The sequence below is a fragment of the Tenrec ecaudatus genome, chromosome 3, assembly GCF_050624435.1.
Source record: "Tenrec ecaudatus isolate mTenEca1 chromosome 3, mTenEca1.hap1, whole genome shotgun sequence".
Taxonomy (NCBI): Eukaryota; Metazoa; Chordata; class Mammalia; order Afrosoricida; family Tenrecidae; genus Tenrec; species Tenrec ecaudatus.
In genome coordinates this window covers 100,578,201-100,603,762 of record NC_134532.1, presented here as the reverse complement: position 1 = coordinate 100,603,762, position 25,562 = coordinate 100,578,201, and the positions used below count along the sequence as shown (strand labels likewise).

Below are 25,562 nucleotides of genomic sequence, written 5' to 3'. Positions count from 1 at the left end.
GGAAATTCCATCGATATTGTTTCTTATACTGTTCATTTTCATTATTGATGATCTTACCGAGTAAGAAAGAAAGAAACGAACAAAAAACCCATTGCCATCGAGTCCGTTTCAACTCTGTGCTACGGAGTACAACTGCTGCGCAGGATTCCCGGAAAATCACCAGACTTTTCCTCTGGCTATCTGCTAACCTTGCAGTCAGCAGTCCAACACAAACCACTTCTGCTACTCTGGGATCCTGCTTACTTAATACCATTCTGTTCCAATTGCTATGTCCCTGGCCTTCTTGATTCAGAACACAGAGCTATATCTTAAATAATTTTAAAATTACTTATAGCTCCTCTATCCTTAAAGAGAAGGTGCTTAAAAACATGTCTTTTGTCTGTCCAAGGAATGCCCATTTCATTCAACCACGGCACAAACGAGAAGCACAATGAAGAGAATCTAATCTTTGTTCCTTTCGCCAGGAAGGTATGAGTAGCTGAAGTATTTGGTGCTAAATATAGTCAGTTGATGTCAACTGGACGCCAGTCTTGTCAGAAAGGCTCAGTCTCCAGTTTGAGTCAGAGCTACTGACCATGCCGTCCTGGGCTCAAGGATAAAAACCATCAGGCCCAAGTGCCATCCATTTTCCATCTCCAGAGTCTTTTCTACACAAATTGGGAATCATCTCTGCTGAAAAGCACAGACTCACAGTAAGGTGAGTATAATGTTTCCTAAAATGTCTTGTTAGTCAGCGAGCCAAAGAGGTTCAGAGTTGTGACTCAGAAAATTGAAATTCTTTTCTTTAAGGAACAGCTGCTGATGCCAATATTAATATGTCCCCACTAAAGAATTCTGGTTAAATCTGGTGTCCTGTCTTTATTCTGAGTTAGCTGGGATTGACGTGTACTATGATGCTGGTACCAATAAAGGGCAGCCAGAACTTGGAAACAATGACAAATTAAGATATTGTGGCCACGAGAGGGAGGGGAAAGGAGGCAGCCTATTTCATTGTTGTTCACTGCCTGGTGATCTTTGAGTTAATGTTCAGTCAGATAAGATTGGGTCTGCAGCTCCCAAGTCTCAGCCTGTGTTCACCGTAACATTGGCTGTGAATGAATAGCAAGTTCTGTCACTAGACACGGAGTGCGTGTGAAAGTCGTTCTGTAGAACACAACAGTGAAGTCTCAATAAAGAACAAAGATACTCTCTCTCAAAGGGAGAGCTATAAAACACTCCCAATGGGTTCCATCAGCTCAATAATGTCCCTTTACATTTTTACAGAGAACAACCAAAAAATGCTCTCTCATAATACCATGGTGAAGCAGAGGAAACAGCAAGCATCTGCCATCATGAAGGAAATCCATGGAAATGGTATCAATGAAAATTCTTCTTAACATTCATATAGCATGGATCGTTCCTAACCTCATCTAATTGTCTATGGTTTACCTCCTCTAAACTCACGCTGTTCTGTCATAACAAAGCCAGAGTGCAGAAGTGCCGGTGGTATCTAACCCTCTGTAGTCCTCCTTTCTCATTTGACAGCTATTTTCAGATGGACAACTGCTCTAAAGGAATGAGCAATCTGACAGCTGATGTACATTCTGTTTTTTCTGTCTCTCACTTGATAAGTTAACACCACTCCCAATCCTCTCTCTCTTTCAAAGATAGTTCTATACGATCTCATCTCCTCTTCATTGTCTATCTCTGGTTTATCCTAAGTGCTGATACATCATATTACATAAATCGCTCAGAATCGCATCTTCCTTCTTTTGCAAATGGTTAAGAGGCAATTCATATTCTTTGCTTATTTCCTTGACCCAAAGACCAGTCTTTCTGTGCCATCAGTGATGTTGATTTACATATACGTGTGTGCATGCATGTAAAATCTACTTGTAGTTAATTTCTAGGGATGTCAAAATGTTTTTCAGTGTCAAAGTATATAACTAAAATGATAATAATAATATAAATGAGATGTCAATGTTAATCCAGTGTGCCCCTTTTCTTTAACTTCTGCCAAATAACTAGCAAATGAGGCTGTATATATGTCACTTAAATGGTTAAAATGGAAGTTCAACTTTGTCCATGAGCCATGAGCTGTCAACAGTTTTCAAAGTTAAGAAATAGATGATCTAGATTCTTTTAAAAGTTGATTTGAAGGATTTTTCAGGATGCCCCCTTGTTTCTCTTCTGCTAACAAAGAATGTAGACTTCCACCTGGACAGCCTCAAGACCTCAAGGCTTACAATCTGGCAGGGGCAGTAGAGAAAGGGGGGAATAATAATGTGTTGTGTTTTTTGTTTGTCTATAATTTTACCTTCCATGAAGCAAACTGAGTAAAAGCAATCAAAGGTGGTTTTAGATGCCCCTCTGTCCCTGTCCACACTGTGCAGTTACAGCTAAAAAGTCCTGTTATATTGTTTTCTGGAGTACAAAGCCACCATGCTTGATGCAACTTGTCCCCATGTTTTTGATGATATCAAAGTAGCTTGGGATAAAATGAGAATGCTAAGATACATTCCAGAACTAAATACCAACTCAAAATTTCAAAATTCATGTTTTCTTATATGATTTCTTTTTTGTACTTACTATTTCCAATAGTTTACTTGAAAATTATGTTTATAGTTTTCTCAGACAATAAAGCAAAAACAAAACCCAGATGAATGAATTTGATTTCAGACCAAATTCTTTACCTTAAGACTGGACTTTGGTTAACATAAGCATCATAAGCATAGTCAATTAATACATTTAACTCCCAGTCTAATCAAGTGTTGGCTTCTAATCTAGATGCTGGCCCAGGCATCAGTGGTGACACCTGGAGTACTGACTTAACGGGGTGACACTGTCAGAGGGAGTGACCTCAAAATGTCTGTAACTTTTCTGCGTAGTGTTTCATCAGATGCTTATCATTTATAAGACCTGTAGTCAGTTATAACCACAAAAAACATTTTCATAAGCCAAATTTACATAATCAAGTCAAAATATCTATGCTAATTTATTTTTGAACCTCCTAATGTACTCTTGCCCAACCGGTCATTATTATACAATGACAAAGACAGACACTTTGATCACAAGTTTCACCGGCAAGCATGTGCTGTTCTTGTGGGTGGCTTTGGATGTGTTTCAGAGTTCATCATTTCACCAAATTTCCTGGCAATTTAGCTATAATGCTGTGGTCATTAGTATTCCGGAAACTATATCCATAACTTTTTTAGAATGAAGTGGTCATTAAAGATTAAGCAGAAGAGACACCAGAAGCACTCCCATTCTGTCACTAATAATGTAACTAATAATGTGATTTAATATAGAAAGGTTTCACACAATAATTTTTCCCAATATTCATACACTCAAGAAATATAAGATTTAAGCAATTCACTCCTTCTTCACCTATTGTTCTATGATTAAAATTGATAAAAAGCTTTCTTGAGCATTCTGTATGATTTGATACTGGCCGAGGTCCGTGGGTGCTGGGATGGTGTGTGACACCATGAATTACCACTCTGGGTGGCAGGAACTCTAGTGAGGCCACTACTTGACAGACCTATAAGAGTAACAGCAGAACTATTATTTTAATGAAATAGAAGGAAATCATTATTGTATGTCTACGGGGCAGTGGAGGGAGCTACTATCTCACCCCCAGCAAGGTCTGGCCATGTAAAGCCGTTGAAGTCCTCCTTCCCAAGACCTTGGACATTTTCCAGCCCTCTTAAGTCGAGTCACACGCTCTGCCTCTGTTGGGATGTTAAGTGGTCCAGATAATGCAGAGATAGTCACAAGCTCTTTCTTAACACTCCTCAGTTGAAATAGCTGTCATGCTTTCTGAAACAGCTCCCTTTGGAAGCACTTCCCCTAACATCTTGCATAAAGCATGATGCTCAGAAATCTGGAGCTAGAAGGTCATTGTGTCTAATGACACATGAACTTTCAAGAAACCTCTTTGGAAATTACCCTACAAATTTGTGGACACATCACTAGAATCAAAAGCAAGATCCTTTGCATTGCGTCCATCCTGACTAACAGTGACCCTATAGGACAGCATGGATCTGTTCTGTCGTGGTTTCAAGGCTGTAAATCTTTTTGGAAGCAGAATGCCATATCTCTCCCATGAATTGGTTGGTGGAGGTCAATACTGACCTTTCGGTTCCCAGTGAGGCACTTAATGCACCAATGGTTCTTACTAAGCATGTAACCGAAGACCAAGCTCACTGTCATTGAGTCATTTCCAACTATAGTAAGCCTACAGGACACAGCAGACCTTCCTCTGTGGGTTTCGAATGTAGATCTTTACAGCAGAAAGCCTCATTGTTCTCTCATAGAGCAGCTGGTGGTCTTGCACCACAGTGAGTAGACCAACTCATAACTCACTATGCCACCAGAGCTCCTGCATGACAGCAGTTAAACATAAGTGATCAGAATCCAACATGCAATGGTTTCTATCTTAGTTTTAAGACTAAATGAATCAATCTGGGCTTGTTTTTTTACAAATGAATTTATAAAGACATTTTTCAAACATTTGCCTGTCTCCTTCTCCCCTGTGAATCACAATTTCTTTTTCCTTATTATAATAATGTATGTATTTATATTGCTTTCCAAAATCATTATCCTAGAGGAAAATAAAATGTGTCAAATATTCAGTTAAAGGACTTATTTTCTAAACTTGTGGTGAAAGTTCTGTGCAGTTCTGGTAGTTGGGAGAGAGTACAGCTGGCGAACTTTTGGGATGAGTCAGTGGGAAGTATAACACTCTCCTTCACCAGAGAAGGCGAGCTTTACATCAGAGAAAGCATCCCACCTGCAGGAGAAATAACCTGGGAGGATCAGTGTGTTAGAGACTACAGTACTTTGGAATGGGATTTTCCCTTCTCATGGCATGCAGCTTTCTGGATTATGTGGAGGTTGAAATGACCTACCCAGACTATCACCATGAGATCATCTTTGACCTTTAAACTCAGAACTGGAATTGGACTCCTAAAAGTAATCTTTGAGCCAAGCAATATCGATTGCCCTAGAGTAAATGCCAGCACACAGCAACACTGTAGGAAAGACTAGACCTATCCCATAGGGTTTCCACGGCTGTTAGCATTATGGAAGCAGGCTGCTCTCCTGCCAAGTGAGTGGCGAGTGGCTGCAAACGTCTGACCCGTCAGTCAGCAACTGAGTGCTTAGTCCGTGGGCCATCAGGGATCCTTCAAGTCAAAGAATTGGTTGTCATTGGGTGCGGTGAGTTGGTTCCAATTCATAGTGATCCTCTGCACAACAAATGAAACACTGCCCCGTGCTGCACCATTCTCACGACTTGTTCATACATTTGAGCCCATTGTTGCAGCCACGGTGTCAATCCATCTCCTTGGGGCCTTCCTTGTTTTCACTGCCCCTCTACTTTGCTGAACATGAAGTCCTTCTCCAGGGACTGGTCTCTCCTAATCACTTGCCCAAAGGATATGAGACCAAGTCTTGCTTGCTTCTGAGGAGCATTCTGGCTGTACTTCTTCCAAGACAGATATGTTTGTTCTTTTGGCAGTCAATTTTCTTTGCCAGCACTAGAGTTCAAATGCATTGATTTTTCTTCAGTCTTCCTTATTCAATGTCTAACTTTTTCATGTACATGAGTCAATTGAAAATACTATGACTTAGGTCAGGTATACCTTAGTCCTCAAAGTAACATCTTTGTTCTTCAACACTTTAAAGAGGTCTTGTGCAGCAGATTTACCCAATGCAATGCACCAGTTCATCTCTTGACTGTGGCTTCCATGAGCATTGATTGTGAATGCAAACAAGATCAAATCCTTGACTGTTTCAATCTTTTCTCCATTTATCATGATGCTACCTAGTGATCCAGCACTTTTTTTTTTGCCTTAAGCATTGTGACCTTGTAGAATGTGTAGTTAATTAGTAATGATCTAATTGTTTTTCAGAATATGCTGTATGGAATCCTGCAAAAACACCAATTCTTTTATACCTACTCTTCGTTGATGACTATCTCCATAGCTGATTTTTTTTTGCATTTACAGCCACAGTAAAACATTTATCTCTGACTAAGTTTGCCCATTAACAGGAAGCCGAGGAGAGAGGCAGGCGCCCTGGTGGCAAAGCAGGGTACACTTATCCTGAGATCAGCAGAGACCATACCTCGGGAGAACAAGGAGGTTCCCTACTTCCATCAGGGTTGACAGTCTCAGAAACCCACAGAGTCGGCTCTAGTCTATCCTGCATGGTCGCTATGATTCAGACGGAGCCCAATGGCAGTGAGTTTGTTGTTATGGGTTTGTTCGTCTGTATTGAGGTGAAAGGAGGGGGAGGAAGAGGGAAAGGTTTGTGAGAGGTTAGCAAGCTTAAGTAGACGGCTTTCTGGCAGAGTGGGGGCAAACACAGGGTGGAGTATGGGAGTCAGTAGGAACCCAGGACCACAGGAGGATTCAAAGTCTCTTCTTCCAAAGAGGCTTCTCAGCTGCCTCTGTAGCCTCCACCAGGCCTAAGTGGCCCCGTTCACCTTCCCTCAGACCCCGGAGCCATCCGTTACTGAGGGCTGCCTCTGGGCTGCCTGGATCCACACATGAAGAGGGCTGGAGCACAGCCAGTGGAAAGCCCCCAACCACACCACCATTACGCTCATCCCGGCTGTGTGGTGGTAGAAAGTTGTGGTGGGGAGGAAAGGCCTTCCACACCATGTTATATTCTCAGACTGAGCCCAGGAGTGGGAGTACGAGGATGGACATGGGCTCTGTCAGGCGGAGGCTTAACTCTTGGAAACCCCAATTTTCAAATAACGAACTGGTCTTTGGAACCTAAACTTTCACTAAGTAAGGAATACATGAATTGATTCTATGCTGTCCCTCTTCCATGGCAAAGTGTAATTACTAGCAAGACGATGAAGTACAAAAACCTGTGAAAGAACTGTCTCCTTGGGAGCATTTTTGACTTGCCAGATTTGCAAATTATATGTTCAATAAACTTAAAGCTATTTAGATGATTGACAAATTTTATTTCTATTGAAAGTGTATAAAGTAGCTAGACTAAACAAAAGGGTAAAAAAGGCCTAGTTGCGACAAACTATATTGTCAATGGTGGTTCTTTTGGGATCCATTAGGATTTGGTGTCAGAAGTCCCAGGACAGCACAGATAATTAAGAACTCAGGGCCTAATCGAGGGCACCTGAGGTACCTAGGAAGAAAGCCCTGGCAATCTACTTCCCGAGGTTGTAGCCTTGAAAACCCTACAGGCAGAAAGCCCCACTCTGCAGCGCGCGGGCCATCACAAACAGGGCCCGACCAATAGCAACTGGCATGATGCGGTGTCAAATAGCACAACAGTGGCAAAAACACCTCAATTCTAAAAGTCTTTAAAAGGCACCCCCAGCATTACACTCAGATGTACCCTCCTCCTCCTCACGCCATGGACATCTGTCACTATCCTAGGTATCATGATTAGGAGAGCACTGCCAAGTGTCTTCTATTCCTATTGTGATGCAATCCTTCTGTGTCTCATGTAGAAATTCCTCAAGCCTCGTCCTGCCTTTCATCAGTGGTGTTCTAAGGGGCAGACAAAGATAATTTGCATGGGGCAAGAAAAACTGGCCTACACTCGTACCTGACTTCATATCCCCTTGGACCCGTCCATAATGATATTCTCTGGACCCAGTCTGACTCGTCTCTCACTTAGTAACTCCTTTGAAACTTGAAGAGTAAAGGAAGGAGACAAAGGCTGAAAGAAAAGGGCGGGATAAGTCGTAGAGAAAGGAAGGAAATAAGAATCGAATAAGGAGAGGTGGTGTGGAAAAGGAGCCACTGGCATCTCTCCAGGAAAGCTAGGGAGTTGGAATTTAAAAAGCCACAAAAGACCTGGGATTCGAATGCGCCCTAAAGCCAAGCACGGCTACGACTGGCAGGTTAGAACAAGGGGCTCAGTAGAGAAGAGCGGGTGTCACACTGCTGCCTGACCTCTGGGTGGTTTTCTCCTCTGGGTTCTGGGAAAGCTTTTTTTCCAAACGTTTTCCTTTTTTTGTTTTTGTTTCTCCTCATAACTATCAACAGCTTCCCCCAGCACAAGGAGAGAACTGGGCAGGCTGTTTTTGTGGTTTCGGGAAGCCATGAGGCTCTGTGGCCTGCAGACAGGAAGCCCAGGTTCTAAATGGAGTGCCGTTGCTAGTCATCCTCCCAGGAGAGCTTGTTCATCAACAAACAAGGTCTAGCAAGCAGCTCTCAATGACACAGCACATTTCAGGGCACACAGGTGGGGTTAAGGTTGAATGTATGTGCGAGACTCCCTGATACCTTTCTTATCTAGGCTCCATAAGCCAACACATAAAACTCAATCCATCTACCCGATGCCGACAAGGGCTTATGTTTATCGCACTTTCTCTCTCTATATATATATATCATATCTATATTCCATATATTCCCTATATAGATGTATTCCATATATATTCCCATTTTCAGGACATTGTTTGCTCTAATGATGATCAAGACTGGCACAACTGAAATCTAGAGTTACTACTTAGATAAGTAGATTAAAACAAAACGATTAAGATCTCTTTTTTAAAACAAACTAAATATCAGAATGTTAATCTACGGAATAAATGTGAAAAGTCTGTTTTCTTTTGGGGGGAGCCCAAGGCCCACTCATATGACTCATATGACTGCAGACTGACATAAGGTTTAAAGAAGGAACTGGTCACATTTTCAAATGTATTTCCAACTGAAATAAAAATTTCCATATGGTTTCTAATAATCATAATTCAATGGCTTCACAGTATGAAAAACGAGCCCTTGTGGTGCTATGAAAGTTGAAGGAAAGTACATGCAAAATCTTTGTATTTTTTAATGTATGCTTTTCACATATTGATTTAAGTATATTTGAGAAAACAGAAAAAGAAATTCTAGTAAAAAGATTTAATATTTCTAATGGATTAAAAATCATTCATTTTTGTGAAAATGAATTTTATTTTATCATGACCCTGAAGTTATATGTCTATATCTCTCTATAAAAAGATATTTAGCTTTTCAAAAACGACAATTAATCCCTTGAGCTACCAGTAACTTCTAATATATTAATTTCTATAAGCAAATGGAAAGTTCTAGAACACTATAAATACACCAATGGGAAAGTATGCCTCACAATATTATTTTACTCAATGACCTAATGCTACAAAAAGAACCTTCTAAGTCATAAGAGCAACAATATGTACCCTGAACGAGACATATCATATATCAGGCATCAAGATGAAACGCAGTTAAGGCCCTGTGCAGGGGGTGCAGTCAAAGGCAGGGGACAGCTGGACTTGGATGGACTGCATCTGTTCAGTTGACAGCTTCCTTCACTCTGGAAGTTTCCGTAACAAACCGCATGCCTTAGATTCTCCAGCTCACAAATGGTTCTGGAACTCCTGCTCCAATATCCAAACTTCTACCTGGTTTGGACCGGTTCACTACTGATCTGTACCACAAAATCGAAGCAGATCAAAATTTGCAAAATGTAATTATATCGGAATAATGACTGGATTGGGAGATGTAGCAGAGACACGCACGGCATGCGCTTTCAGGAGTCCAATGTGAGAGAATCAGTTATTGCCAGCACTCTGGAGAGGGGCACCCACTCCGCGGCTAATTACCAGCCACACGCAATGCTTCCAGGGAAGCAATGTGGTTGCTCTGCAGCACACGTGATGCCCTTGTTGTTTTGTTGTCTTGAAAGAGGGAGAGAAAATTTCCAGTAGATAGCCAACCTGTCATTTGTTCCCTCTGGTTATCCATGTGGGGCACCCACATTTTCAAAATATATATCTACTCCTGTTTCACCTTGTCAATCGTAACCAAACCAGGAGAATCCATTGGATGGTCTACTAGTTACATTGTAGTTTTGACTGTCAGGAAGGAAAGAAAATGAATCTTGGATAACTTACCTGATATCTTTCTTTTTGCAAAGAATATTGATTGAAATATTCCCTGTATCCATGAAAGCAATGTAGATGTGCCTGGTAATAGTGTGCCTATAAATATTTTAACAACCGGAACAAAAACAAACAAACAAATAGCACCTTGATTTGTAAAATTGCCAAGTTTGATAGCGTAAATACATTCATTTTGGTCAATGTTAAGTTGCCAACCTGGAGGCATTAAATGCAAGGTCGAGAAGAGATGCAACATAGAACACCATTAGACAACATTTCTACCACAGACATGACAGACATCAATCATCTTAAGAGCATAAGAAATAGTAAGAAGTAGTCAAAGATGTTTTTAGTATTTGTTGCTATTGTAATATAACTGAATTAAATATTTTACCTTTGTTATTTGGTTTTTATAATGGTTGGCTTGGACATGCTTAACTTCCAGCTTACAGAATTCCTGAAAGTTATCAATCGGTTCTCAGGAACTAGCACAAGCCATGTCCAGCACACCACTACAGTTCGCATCCAGTACTTCTGGCCCCGGGGCGGTATGATGCCTTCCGTCGATGAAGCAAATAAACTCACTCTCTACCACCTGGGAAGACTACGAAAAGAGGCTGAGAGTTGTTTATTTTGAGCATCTTCCCCTTTTCCTTTTCACTTTGCTTCTGCTCGTTGGTGGTTTAAGTATAGTAGGGACCATGGATTATACCCGGGGTTCATCTATTTGGTTGTCTTAAACTTGAGGGCAAGTACATTCCCAGGGCTCTTTCTGCACTTCCATTCCTCGTAATAAGGAGCGCTGGTGGTGTAGTGGTTACACATCGGGCTGCGATCCTCATGGCCGCCAGTTTGAAACCACCAGTAGCTTGGTTGGAGAAAGACCGGGCTTTCTACTCCCAGAAGCAGGGGGTCACGCTGAGTCAGCGTTGTCTCGATGGCAGTCTTTATCATCATTATGATTACTCCTGGTAGCAGCTGGAGAAATGGTCATAGTACCTGACTAAGGAGGCATGCCTTAGGGACCCCAGGGCATTTACATTTTTAAATACTTCTCTCTGAACTATGCCCTCTTTGGGGTCTACACTGCCAGACTTCTGGACTTGCCTTCCTTCTCTGCCCCTCATATATCCATATATCTTTTAGATCTACATCAGTGAAAAGATCTACATCTTTTATTCTGAATAAAAGATGCTAAAAATAAGAGAAAAAATCAACTAGATTGAACAAACATGGAAATTTACTGGTTCTGGGCGATCTGGCAGAAGTGGATTCAGAAGCTCAGAGATGCTAACAAAGCCGTTGTTTTGCTCCATGTCCACGGACGTCGTTGGAGTCAGTTTCACTTCAAGACTGGTTTTTCCATTATCTCAAGAATTTCCCAGCAGCCCACTTTTCGATACAATTCTTTGTTTTCAGACTACCGGTTAAAAAGAGCATTAGGGGTATCACATGACCAAGTCAAGTCTTTATATTTGCTCTCACTGACCTTGGTTGGGTCACATGCTTGTTTCTGAACCAGCTAGTAAGTTGATTAGTCCCTGACAAGCATGGTCCAGAAAGATTTCTGTAAATCTCAGGTGTCAGGTAAGGAAATCCACTCCTATAATAAATGTAGGAGTCGGTTGATATTGGAGACTTTAGGAAGAAGGAAGAAATCTCAAGACTCGATTCTCCACTGTTTGTCCTGGGTCCCCAAGATCAAATGGATGTCCTAACTTGACTATCCCCTGCTTTCTAGTTCTTCAGAATCTCACTTAACTTTTTGATGACTCAAATTATTACAGGAAAAATGGGGGCGAGGGTAACTTTCATGTTTTGCTTCGCTCGTTGAAAATTTTTCTAATCTTCATGGTTATGGAAAGATTCCGTTGCGGTGCAAACTGTAGTTCCCGCATGCTCTAGTGATGACTGCTTTGGGATTTCTGCAGTTCTGGAAAATGTTCCATTGGAAAGACGCTTCCAGGAAAAGCCCACATTTGTTTTTGTTTTTTGTTAATCTTTTTATTGGGGCTCATAAGGCTCTTATCACAATCTGTACATACATCAAATGAGCAAAGCACCCTTATACATTCGTTGCACTTGTCACTCTCATAATTCACCTTCCACTTGGGTTCCTGGAATCAGCTCGGTTTCCCTTTTTTTCCCCCCCATCCCCCTCCCTCCCCGATCCCACCCCTGGTCCCTTGATAGTTTATAAATAATTATTATATCTTATCTTACACTCCCCGGCGTCTCCCCTCACCCGCCTCCCCCTTGACAATCTCCCAGAGAGGAGGTTACACATAGATCTCCGAGATCGGTTCTCCCTTTCTACTTGCCCTTCCCTCCTGGTGTCGCCACTCCCACCGCTGGTGTTGAAGGGTTCGTCTGTCCTAGATTCCCTGTGCCTCCAGATCCCCACTGCACCGCTGTACATCCTCTGGTACAACCAGGTCCGCAAGGCAAGGTAGGATTGGGGTCATGATGATTGGGAGGGGAGGAAGCGTTCAGGAACTAGAGGAAGGTTTTGAGTTTCATTGTTGTTACACTGAACCCTGTGTGGCCCATCTCCTCCTCACTACCCCTCTGGAAGGGGTGTTCAGCAATCTACAGGTGGGCATTGGGTCCCCATCATGCACTCCCCCTCTTTCACGGTGATGTGATTCTCACCACCACCCCACCTTTGATGTTGGAGACCTGGTCTCCTCTGTCCTTCATGGTCACCTATGTTGGTGTGCTGCTTCCGTGTGGGCTCGGTTGCTTCTGGGCTAGATAGCCGCTTGTTTGCTTTCAAGCCTTTAAGTCCCCAGACGCTATATCTCTCAGTAGCCGGGCACCATCTGCCTTCTTCACCACACTTGCTTATGTACACTTTCGTCCTCAGCCATTATGTGAGGAAGGTGATCACACAATGATTGTTTTTGTTCCTTTGTATCTGCTACATGGTCCATTCAACACCTTGTATTCGCTTAGGCCGTGTGCTTCTTCTCTGGCCCACATTTGTTTTAAAAGATTACATGCGTGCAATTCTAGAGAGAGTTTTGATAAAGAAGATTTGTGAATTTTGATTTCCCGTGTAAGCATTCTCTCCCCTTTTCCCCGTGGCTAACTGAAGATGCTAAAGAAGGTTTTGAAGGAGATTCCCTTGCCCAGATGCACCAAATTATCATAAGCCATCATGTGTCTCGTCTGTCCTTTGTGAAAGAACACTTGCCACTTTGATTCTGGATTCACAAGGGTGAAGCGGCCGATTCCTGTCAGCGGGCTTGTTGAGGAATATTCTGAAAAGCAAGTCAGTTCTTCCGTTCATGTTCCAGAAACGCAGTAAATGAGACCCTGTCACACTTGCAAATCCGTAGTCTCCGTGGAAACTGCTGGAAGCTGCCTCGCATACTCTGTTCTTTCCTCCTACTTCTCTTCCACCGACTAGCCCACCACTCTGGGAATTCCAAATGGAGGTGTTTTTGTTTGTCTGTTTGTTTTGGCTAAAAGCAAGCCAGACAAGGAGATGCTGTGTTGCATTAGAAAGGGCTGTAATTTTTTTAATCAACTTTTTAAAAATTTTAAAATAATTGTAGCTTCACAGGCAGTAGAGGGAGAGAAAAAGTCTAGCTATGTCATGTACCTTTACCCAGTTCTCCCCAAGGGCAGCATCCTGCAAAACTGTAATGCATATCACAGTCAGAATATCAATACAGTTAAAATCCAGACCATTTCCATGACCACAAGAACCCCTCATGTTTCTTCTTATAGACAGGCCTTTTCCTTAATCCCTTACATCAATAATATCTTCTCAAGTTCTATATAGCTTCAATTTTATGGACATAGAACTATGTGGTATGTAACCTGCTGAGAGATTGTTTTGTTTTCACTCAGTACAATCCTCTGGAGATCCGCTCAGGGACTGTATGTCTCAATGGTTTGTTCCTTTCGTCGCTGAGTAGTGTTCCGTCATATGGATGTCCGGAACCATAGACATCTAGGTGGTTTATGGCTTTTAATTTTTTTATTAAATTCTCTATTAGGAGTAAAGTTTCTACGGATATTCACGTACAAGTTTGTGTGTGAATATAGATTTTCACTCCACTGGGATATATGTCCAGGAGTATAACCACTGGTAGTTGCGTTTTGGTATAAAAGAATCTACCAAACTATTTCCCAGTGTAGCGGGGCCTTTTGACATTTCTGTCAGCAATGTACGAGTGATCGGGTGTCTCCGGATTTCCACCAGCACTGGACGTTATCACTTTTTCATTTCTTTCAGACATGTTGCTAAGGATGTAGTGATACAGTATTTTACTTTTAATTCACATTTCCTTGGTGCTATAGTGATTACCAGTTAGGCTGCTAACTAGAAGGTCAGCCGTTCAAAACCAACAGCCACTCCGAGGGAGAAAGATGGAGCTTTCTACTCCAGTAAAGGGCTCTAAGTCTCAGAAACTCACACAGGTAGTTCTACCCTGTCCTACGGGGTCCGCTCAAGGGCAGTGGGATTTTGAAATGCTGATGATGCTGAGCATCTTTTCATAAGCTTATTTGCTTCCCAAATATCTTCTTCAGTGAAATATTTCTTCTGGTCCTTTGCTCATATTCTAATTGAAGCATTTGTTTCTTCGCTGTTGAATTTTGAGAGCTTGTTTGTTGTTGTTTTTAGTATGTTTTGCTTTTTAGCTCTTGGTCGAACTGTGGTTTGCAAATATTTTATCTCACTCTGGGCTGGTCTTTGCACTCTTTTTATCAGGACCTTACTCAGAACAAAAGTTTTTAGTTTTTATAAAGTCTAATTTATCAAATTTTCCTTTATGGATTGTGCTTTTCATGTGAAATACAACAACCAATTACTAAGCCTTGGCTCCTAAAGATACAATCATGCGATTTTATTTTTCCTTAGGCCATTTAAATGGTAAAGTACATGGATTCAGATTTCAATCCTGAGTACACAGCCTTGCTTCAACCATCAAACATAATTTAGAGCAGTCAAGGAGAGTAAGGCAGAAACGGTGGCTGTATCTGGACATCGTTTTGCTAACTGTATTCCTCCTTCATGTTTCAAGTTTCCTTCATTTATTTTTTCCCTTTCTGTTTAGAGAAATTTCTTTATAGGTTCTGTGCAGGTTAGCCTACTGGCAATAAATTCTATAACATTTTCTTCATCCAATAATATTTTCAATTGTTTATCGTGGCTAAAAGTTTGTTTTGCTGTGTATAAAAGTTTTGGATTAACAATTCTTCTCTTCCAGCACCAGAAAATTATTGTGCCATTTTCTTTTGGCCTGTGTGGTTTCTGCTGAGATATGCACTAGAATGCTAATTGTTTTCTCCCATAAACAAAGTGTAATTTTTACTGGGCAGCTTTCAAGAAATTTTCTTTAGTTTTAGAAATTTAATTATTATTTGTTTTGTGGTATTATTGGGGTTTATCCTATTGGGGGACACGCGTCTCTTGGGTTTGTTGATTTATGTTTTTTTGCCAAATTCAGAACTTTTTCAGCCATTGATTTCATTTGAGTACGCTTTAAATCTCACCTTCTTTCTCTACTGCCCTGAGGTTTTTGTGACATGAATAGTCCATCTTGGTCATGGTCCTAAGGGTGCCTAAAGCTCTTCTCAGCCTTTGTCACTGTCTATTTTCTCCTCATTGTTCCGTCTACAAGTTCCCCGAGTCTCCTCTCTCCAGTCTTCCCATCCAACCATGCAGCTCATCACCATGCAACATAGCTTTTTATGTTGGTCAGTCGTGTTTCGGCTCTAAAACTCCCTCTGCTTCATCTTTGTATCTTTTCTTTAATGAGACTTTCTATGTATTCACTAAAGCATTCTTTTTAATTACTAGAATGCATGTAATTATTTATTGAAGCTTTCTATCATGGCTATTTAAAAAATATTTGTCACATAATTTTTACATCTCTCTCCTCTTGATACTGGCATGTCTGGATTGGCTTTTTTATTTGCAATTCTTGCTACAATTCATGATTTTTTAAAAGTCTGGTTTACATTCTCTGTATTTCTCAGAGTTCCTGTATACATATTTTTATACATAATGTCTAGTGTTTTTAGTTTTACTTTGTGGATAAATTTTTAAAAGATATTTCAATTCCATCTTCCCAGAAGCAAAAACCTTGATATTATGATTTTATAATAATTGGAGCACCTTCACATGTAAAAGATATAAACAAACAGTTTTTATACGTAAAATAGGGAGATAGTTTACTATAAAATTTTACCATTTTACCCCTAAGCATCCCAAAAGTCTAGTTATTATGGTTGTGACATCATCAAAGTATGCTGCCTTAGAAGATCCAAAAGAAACAAACAAAAAAAACCATATTATTGAGAATGAGGGGGTTTGGAGAAGAGACCCCAAATCCATCTGTAGACAATAGGACATCCCCTCACAGAAGGGTCACAAGGAAGGGATGAGTCAACCAGGGTGCAGTATAGCACCAATGAAACAAACCCACACTATTCCTCTGGTTCTTTGAGGCTCCCTCACCCCCCACTATCATGACCCCAGTCCTACCTTTCAGTTCTCGCTAGACTGGAGCATGTACACTGATACACATAAGAGCTCAGGACACATGGAATCCGGGTCAGATAAACTCCTCAGGAACAGAATTGGGAGCAGTGCTACATGGTGGGTAGAGAGAAGGGGGTGGGGGAACAGAGGGGGAACCAATCACAGTGATCAAGGCATAATTCACACCCACCCAGGGGGATGAACAACAGAAATGGGTGAAATGAGACAGTGGTTGGTGGAAGATACGAAAACAATATTAAATTATAATTTATCAATGGGTCATGAGGGCAGGGGAAAAAAGAGGAGCTGATACCATGGGCTCAAAGAGAAAGTAAATGTTTATAAAATGAAGATGGCAACATATGTACAAATATGCTTGATACAATTGATTTATGGATAGTTATAAGTGCTATAAGAGCCCCCCCACAATAAAATGGCTCCAGTTTTCTAAGTTAATGGCAATTTAACAGAATTCCTAGTGATAGAAGGATGTACTGGGATGTACAAGAATTCCTAACCATCATCTATTTTAAAAAGCAAGTGGAAGAGTCCCTTTTCTTTCTGACTTTGGAAAGGGAATTCATTCCTGAAGTAGAAAATAATACTAATGTGTCAAATGATTAATGCCTAAAGAAAAGGTGGGACGTACAACAGAATCAAGTCATTGTTTTCCACGGTATTACAGCAACAAACATGAACACTAATGAGTAGGGATTTTAGGAATGATATTTACAGAAATTGTATCTGAGCTGAGTTTGGAAGGATTTGTCCTCCAACAGTTACCAGGGTGTACTGTAGACTGACTCCTTGATTGGTACCAGATGCAAAATAAATATTATTTTGACAGGGACAGGGAGTTGGGGAGGGATGGAGTGGTGGAGTAGGTATTCCAGGGATAGAAACGGCACTAGCTGAAACATAAACTAGTTGGGAGCTAAATACAACCTACTTGGATGCTTGACATAAAGCTCTTGGAAAGTTACTTGGTATGGGAAGATTAAACATCACTACTGATAGTGGCAGCTAACATTCGCCCACTCTCTGTATGTCCCAGGCATAAAAACACATGGTTTATATTACGGGAGGAAGACGGGTTTCTACCCCCCTAAGCAGTTACAGGCTCGAAACTCACATGAGTCGCTCTCTGTGGGCATTGACACGACAGCGGTGAGTTTATAGATTTGGGGTTTATATTAAGCCTCCTAAATATATCCTGATATCAAACCAATGTGGTATGTATTGCTGTTATTAGCCACATTTTAGAGGTGAGGAAATCGAGATTGTTGAGAAAATAAACCGAAGGCTCTATAATCAGGGAGTTAGAAACCTGCGGATCCAGGATTCCAACACAGCATCCTGATCTCAAGAACCACTGTCTGGTCACCACAGTAGCAAATACTCATTCCCACACTGCCATCAAGTCGAGTCTTGAAACTTAGAAAAGCATTAAAGAAGACTTACCTTTGGATTTTCATGCGCATTGATTTTGTTTTCCAGATATAGATGGCATAGACCTGGGCAAAAAAGTCAGCATCCCCAGAGACATCATGCTGGAAGAATTATCCCATCTCAGTAACCGTGGCGCCAGGCTGTTTAAGATGCGTCAACGAAGATCTGACAAATACACTTTTGAAAATTTCCAGTACGAATCTAAAGCACAGGTGAATGTAGGTATAAATGGATCGTGTGGTGACTAAATGAATGGGCAGCGTTTCTAAATGTGGGCTTGTGCTAGCGCAGTGTTGCCCCAAGTGAGGGCATACCTCTCCCTGGGGGGTACTGGAACAAAGGGGGGGGTGCAGAGGACTGAAAAATCAAATAGTTACATTTTATCCTGGATTATGGGCTATCGTGCAATTGTTTTTAACTGCCAAGGGGATGCTGAGTAATTTTTTTTCTAAAAAGGGGCCAAATATGATTGGGAGTGGACATACAATAGTCTCAAAGAAGTAGGAAACATCTTTTCTTTTGTTTGGTTCTGTTACGTACTTTGTTTCATGATAAGGGATCGTTTAGGTAGGTAAACATAAGGAGTATTGTAAATGATAGGAGTATCTTTTTTCATTCAATAAGGGCATGGTAAGTTCACAGATCTGGCACTGAAGAGTTAGTCTGGTCAGCCCAGAGCAGGGACAGGGCGAGCAGAGAGGTGGTACGGAATGTTTCCATGGTCTTATCACCACTAGTTAAATGTTTGGGATGAAAATACTTCCAAAGCACACACAGCTCCTCAGAGGAAGCACAAGTATTTCACGGGCTGAATGCGGCTGGCTCTGAGTCATGCCTGGAGGTGCAGACACTGTCAGTCTCGTCACAAAGCAAGCATTCCCCTTTAACTATGGGGCTGCTGTGGACTGAACTCTCTGGACAAAGGTTTTCCTCAACAGAAAGCTAATTTAAAAAAAATAAAGAGCAAACAAATACAATAATTAGCCTATATTATTATACACTTTGTAAAATAAAAACAAAAACTCCCTGCCAGGGAGTCAATTATGACTCAAAGCAAGAGTAGACTTCCCTGTGGGTGTCTGACGCTGGTAGGTTGGAACTAGTGGCCTGCATGGGACCCACCAGAGCAATGGGACTTGTCCTCATTGTATTCTTATGGTACGTGCTTCCGCTGTCCTCCAGAGTGATCTCAGAGGACGACGTTCACAGTACGTGAGTAATGAGCTTTATTGTTGTTGCTGGGTGCCCTCGGATCATTTCTGACTCATGGCAATCCTACGTGCGACAGAAAGAAGCACTGCCGGGTCCTGTGCCTTCTCATAATTGTCCCTGGGTTTGAGTCCATCATTTTTGTGTTTTTCTGTTTGAGCCCATTAAACATAAGCTATTTCACGTTTTGGGACACTACCTCACTCTCACAGCCATCGAGTCGGTTCCAGCTCACAGGAACCCTATAGGACAGAGGAGAACTGCCCCTGTGAGTTACTGAGACTGTAACTCTTTCCAGGCGTCGAAATCTGTATTTCTCCCTCAGAGAAGCTGTTGTTTTCAAACTGCTGTTCGCAGTCCAACTCGTAACCACCATGCCACGATGGCTCTTTGAATGCTATCTAGAAATAGCCAAACACCTTGAGAGTTAAGTTGACTGGGTCTGAAGGCTTAGGGCCACAGCCGTGCAGGCCGGCTCAGTCAAGTGGGATAACATTGTTCCTCACGATGATGCGCCTCATCTTAGTTAGTAGCCATCTCAGGTCTTAAATGTTCAAAAGCCGACAACTGAGATGCATCACCAGGTATCTTTTCTCTGAATGAAAAGAGAACGGAGAAAGTAAAATATTCAAAATAAGAAACTGGTCCACGGGACCAATAACTCACAGGAACCCCTGTTTTGTCCAGTCTGCGATCAAAGCTAGATGGTGTTTGACTACCACTGCCAACTGCTGTGACCAGGGACACAACAGAAGGCCCCAGCGGAAGAGAAGAAAGGCGTAGACCAAAACTCAAATTCCTATCAAAATGCCAGACTTACTGGACCGAGACAGACTAGAGGATCCCCCGGCCCGCATCCCCTCCAATGATACCATTTGAACGTGAACTAAAGCCACTCGCCGTGTTTACCTGTCACCCAAATAATCGATTGGCTTTTCAAATAAATGACATCCTGACTATTGTGCTGACTTAAATACTCAACGACATGAGGCCACATGGTGAGCCTGCGTGAAGAGAAGCTACGAAAGGGCAGGGACCGAGCCTAATGGAAGCATAACCAAAACAAATGGGAGTGAGGAGAATTTTGACACATTGTGGAAAATCTAAATCTGTCACAGAACAAGTCATGGAAAATGGTGTTAAATGGAAACCTAATTTGCTATATAAACTTTCACCTAAAATACAGTAAAATATATATAGTTGGAAAAATCAAACACAAATCATGAAGAATTGGACAGATCATGTAGTGACCCTAAACCTAAAGAGATGATAGAGTACAATTAATGTAAGACTTATTTACTGAGGTTTGTGAAGAGATGAAAAGTCTGTTAATTTATTTATGAAGTTAAACCTGAAATTTTACAAACAGCATTTACTAATAAGCTATTTTCAATGAACAGCTAGTTTCTTTATAAAAACCAAAGCAGTCTAATTATACCAGAAGATTCTAGTATAGGTACTAGAATGCATTATAGAATCTAATATCTACATTCACTAATCCATGTCCCAAAGTTCAATTTCCTTCTTTTTAGTTACATTTCTGGCTACCATTAGATGTTTACAGGACATTTTTGAGCCCCTCCCTTTTTTTCATGTAAGTGGACATCCTTCAACACCCATGGACTAAAGCTAGTTATAATTATTGATTTGGTTAGACATCAAGTCTTAGCCAACCATAGTATTTACATTTGTGAGAGATGGTTTTTCATTTAAAGTCATGAATAAATATAATGCCATGTTACCCTATAATTATACCCAGAATCCTCTTAGCTGAAAAGTCTGTGGCTAATACAATAAAAGCCTAAAATAATCCCTGGCCTCACTGATAGCGTCTGGTTATGTAATCATATTCTTTCAATGACAACAACAGGGAAGAATTAAATATGTTGACTTAAGGAAAGTCTTTGAAAAGTCACCTACAAGTTTAGACATCTGAAATACATGAAATTGCCAGTGTTCATAGCTTCGATTTACCTTCACCATTCTTTAAAAGCAATGCTTTGATTACAGCTCTGGAACAATGCACAAAACTTAACATGTCTTCACAAACAAAGCATATCTTCTCATTCCCAGAATCTCAAATCATTGTCAATAATCCCATATACTCATGACGGAATCTTCCAGTTAGATATAAAGTCTACACCTCTATGTAATCACAATGTTTCAAGGTTCCTACGACATTAGCCCATTGCCATCAAGCTGAATCTGGCCTGCAGCGACCTCCAGGGCAGAGCAGTCATTTCACAGTTTCCCAGGCTGTAATCTTAATGGAAACCTATGACCACATCTTTCTCCCATTGAGTTGCAGGTACACTCAAACCACTTACTTTAAGTTAGCACAAACCACCATTCTTCCAGGGCTCTTCCTGGAAGATTGGGCGCTGAGCAAAGAAAGTGAACAACATAGTTGTTAGTTGTCATCAAACTGATTCTGCTTCATGGCGACCCCCACCCCCGTGTGCAGAGACAACCTGCTCCATAGTGCTAGCAAGGCTGTGACCTTTCAGAAGGAGATGACCAGGCCTGTCTTCCCAGAGGCTGTTGGCTGGGTTTGAACCAACAACCACGTGGCTAAAGATCGGGTGCTGAACCATCTACACAGCCCTAGGTCTCATAAATGAGCAATAAATGCTCGCAAGGAACTCAAAGCAATAAATAATACTAATTCTTGAAATTATGTCACAATTCATGAACTTACACAGCATAGTCGAAGTCTGACAAAATCTACACTGGCATATTTAGATGGAGGCCCGGAGCTGCAGTGGTTGCGAGTTGGGCTGCTAACCATGAGGTCAGCTGTTCAAAACTATAAGCCGCTCTATGGAAGAAAGGTGGTTTTCTGCTCCTGTAAAGAGTTACAATCTTGGAAACCCACAGGGGCAGTTCTACCGTGTCCTAGAAGGTTTCTATATGAATCAGAACTGACTCGATGGCATTGAGTTTGGAGAGTTTGGGGCAGTTTTAGAAATGAAGAAAGTGGTACTCAAGGACAAATATTGTTTTTATTTAAGTAACACTATAATAAAGAAAACTGGAATCTACCTCTCAGAATTCTGGAGTCCTTGGCATCAACATCTCTCATGGACTAAATAAAGGCAACTCTGGACTGGGAACAAAGAGACCAAGGTTCTCTCTTAGATCTCTCACTGGTTGTGCTGGAACCCGTTGCTTTGCCTTTGGGAGCCTGATTTTCCTTTTGTTTGTTCAACTTACAAATGACAGGCATAGCTTCACATACTATCTAAGGTGCCTTCCGACTCTAATAATATATATATATATGTTTTCTAATCTTAATGCTGAAGATTTCCTGAACAACAAATCATTGAGGAAGATGGTAAGTCCAATGACCTAGTGACATCTTCACCTGTCACCCTGTAGATTGCAATGTGGAGCATTCCTAGTATGACAGGAATTTTCACATCACTATTGGGTCCAGCTCCATTCCCAGTCATACATTTATATTTTTGGTATATATGTCTTGAGTATATATGCCTATTGTGTTCCTGATACTGTTCTGGGAACTCAATGATAAGCAAATACATCATTTCTGTTTAGTGATGGACCAATGAAATAATAATAGAAGATAAAAATGAACCATTTAATTAAAACTTAGCTCTAGAATGATCTTTATATTGATTTACAATGCATTGATCCAATTTATTGACTTTTCCTAAAATGAGCTGCTATTTTTCTTGGTTCCATGTGTTATGTAAACATAATTATTTCACTTATAGCAATATATTCCTTATTTTAGTACAGTGTTGAGAACATCATAAAGTTATAAACCAGTTTCCTAGTAGCCGATGCCATTTGTTCAAATATTCAGTATCATTCTGAAAACTGAAGGGAAAAAGAGTGCCACTGTGTCCAGTATGCTAGCAGATGTGAGTTTATTTTAAAGTTACAGGTCATTGGCAAATTAAAGCCAGACAAGTCTTCTGACATAGACAATAACAAAATAAAATGTGCTTCTTAAAAAGAAATGAAGAAACATGGCGTACTACACAATCCAACATTTTAGGCCTGGTTCATAAGCTGTTTTTATAACTATTTATTGACTATGGACCTTTTGAAGTACTTAGAACTCTTAAAACTGAGTAAAATGAAAGTATACTATAAAAAGGGAATTCTGAAATAAGACTAAACTAAATATAATGGAAATTTGAATGCGTTTACTTTGCTCAAAGAGTAGTTTCCATTGTATATTTGGCACAAATTATAAGGCACGCCTAAAAAGCTTACACTCATAATAGCATTTCAACAGAAATCATGAAATATTATATTTATGTAACTTGCCTGTTTGAAGCCTATAAGAACCTGCTCTAGTTTTATTTTCTTTAAGGGTCAGCTTAACGAAAATAGAAGAAACACAATTCCATTTGTCCTCTCAACCTTTTCTGAAGGGAATCACACACGACAGCACTCTGTAATTTAAGGTTGTGTTAGAACAAAAATAAGTCACTACCTAACCATTATAGACTTTGTTTGTATATCTAGCCCTGACACTAGACGTACTTGGGTGTCTCCTGAAAATGAATGACTAACCAGAAAGAGCTTATATTCCTGTTCATTGTTACTTTCTAGAGAAAGACCTACACTGACAGTCAATGTTAAGATTTTTATCAAGTAATATCAGTAGGATAATTTACAAATGTAAGTAAACTTCATTACAGGAACAGATTCTAGGAATTTAGCAAGGCAGCTACCTACACACCGTACATTTGAGCTGCATTTATCCAAACTGCTTTTTAATTGATCATTAACATTGGTAGTTACGTTACACACAACACATTTGAGCTTCATTTATCAAAACTGCTTTTTAATTGATAATTAACGTTGGTAGTAACTGCTCTCTCTTTTTAAGCAGTGACGTAGATCTAGAAGTAAAATTTAGAGAAACAGACCTAGTCAATTGTGCCAAACACTGGAGATAAATTCACATGTAAAGCACTGAATTATACCTTTAGCAATCAATACTTGAGGAAAATCTGTTGAGTGTACTAAATACACTGAGGTCAAGTTGATTCTGACACATGGCAACCCTGTAGAGCAGAGTAGAACTCTCCCATAGAGTTTCCAAGGTTGGAATCTTGACAGAAGTAGACTGCTACAGCGCTCTCCTATGGAGTGGCTCCATTTGTTTGAACCTCTGACCGTTAGGTTATCAGCCAAGCACTCAACCACTGCACAACCAGAGCAGCTAATATTTTCATGGAACTACAGAAAAGTGTTGCAATTAGATTTAAACCAGATTATGAGCCATTTGGGGACCAAAAATAACATAAAGGGAACCAAAAACATAGTCAACAGGAACAAACAAGAAAGGTCATGAGAAGGTAGAAAGGATGTATTGAATGGTTGAGAAAATACAAAATATAACAGACTTTTCTAGGCAGTTGAGATAATTAAAAGGAAGAAGGGAAAATAAGACAGATCTTGGAGGAAATCCTAGGATACAGTTTGCTAAAGAATAAGAGAGAGGGGATTCACGAAGGTGAAATAGTCATGCTAAGGGCTTGTGGTAGCAATGGGGAGCTGGCTTCGGGAAAAGCCCAGGAAAACATAAGAGGTAACACGTATTAGGTGAGGAGAGGGTCTTATTAATGGGCTTGGGGTTAGACTTTTTTTGTTTTCTTTTAACACACAGTAAGGAATGATTTTCAGGAGCATTTACTGAAAAAGAAATACTAAAAAATAATAAAAGAAACCTTCACTGCCAAGTCTGACTCATAGCGACCCAATAGGCCAGGGTACAAATACCTGGAGGAGTAGAAAACCTCGTCTTGGTCTCACAGAGCAGGCTGGCCTTGACCTGGGTACTCTCCCTAGGTCAAAAGCCAAAGGTGGAAAATCACGCAGGATATCAGGGGAAACCAAATGTTTTGCTTTGACTGAAGCCTAAAAATACTTAATTTTATGCTATAAAATATTAATATGGAATTTTATGTAAACATCTAAAATTCTATTACAGATGTAATCCAGTAGTTTAAAAAAACAAGCTATTTGTTAATAACATATATATAAATTCGTGGTATATATTTATAAAATCATTCAAAAAAACTATTCTTTTAAAATTTAATGAATGTATAAATGTGCTTTACACAATTGATGTATGTATGGATTGTGATAAGAGTTGTATGAGCCCCTAATAAAATGATTTTAAAATTTTTTTACTAAAGAATTAGGTCTCTAGTTAATATTTTAAAGGCACATTTTGGAGAATCCGTCTCCAATACCTTCTCTAATACCTTTGTGAGGTTAATTTATAACATAAGTATCAAAACCTTAAACATTTTTCAACATAGTCACACTCAAGACCACTATCATGTTTAGACTTGACTTTATACTGAACAAAGTCTAAATCTTTATCCCTGCACCCAGACCTACCTGTGGAGTAGGAAGAATTGGGGAGTCTTTGCCAATAAGTGCTGGAAGGTTTACACTTCAAGCCAGATGGTCAGTCTTCTATAAATATGATTTATTCATGAAGATTTCATGTTAACAGTGGCATCAGGTCATAGTGATTTCGAGGTAAACATG

General features: G+C 40.4%; 1 protein-coding gene across 2 annotated transcripts in view; it reads left to right on the top strand.

Annotated features, from left to right (window-relative positions):
• The first annotated feature begins 540 nt into the window (after positions 1-540).
• Positions 541-25,562, top strand: part of MYOZ2 (myozenin 2) — a 35,926-nt gene continuing 10,904 nt past the window's right edge. The window contains exons 1-3 of one of the 2 annotated variants that reach the window (XM_075544836.1): positions 541-697; positions 1,264-1,353; positions 17,862-18,025. In XM_075544836.1, the coding sequence (XP_075400951.1) occupies positions 1,278-1,353; positions 17,862-18,025 (240 nt within the window). In that variant the 5' untranslated portion in view covers positions 541-697; positions 1,264-1,277. Of the gene's footprint in view, positions 698-1,263; positions 1,354-17,861; positions 18,032-25,562 lie in introns of both variants that reach the window. The other variant, XM_075544835.1, reaches the window with a different exon arrangement.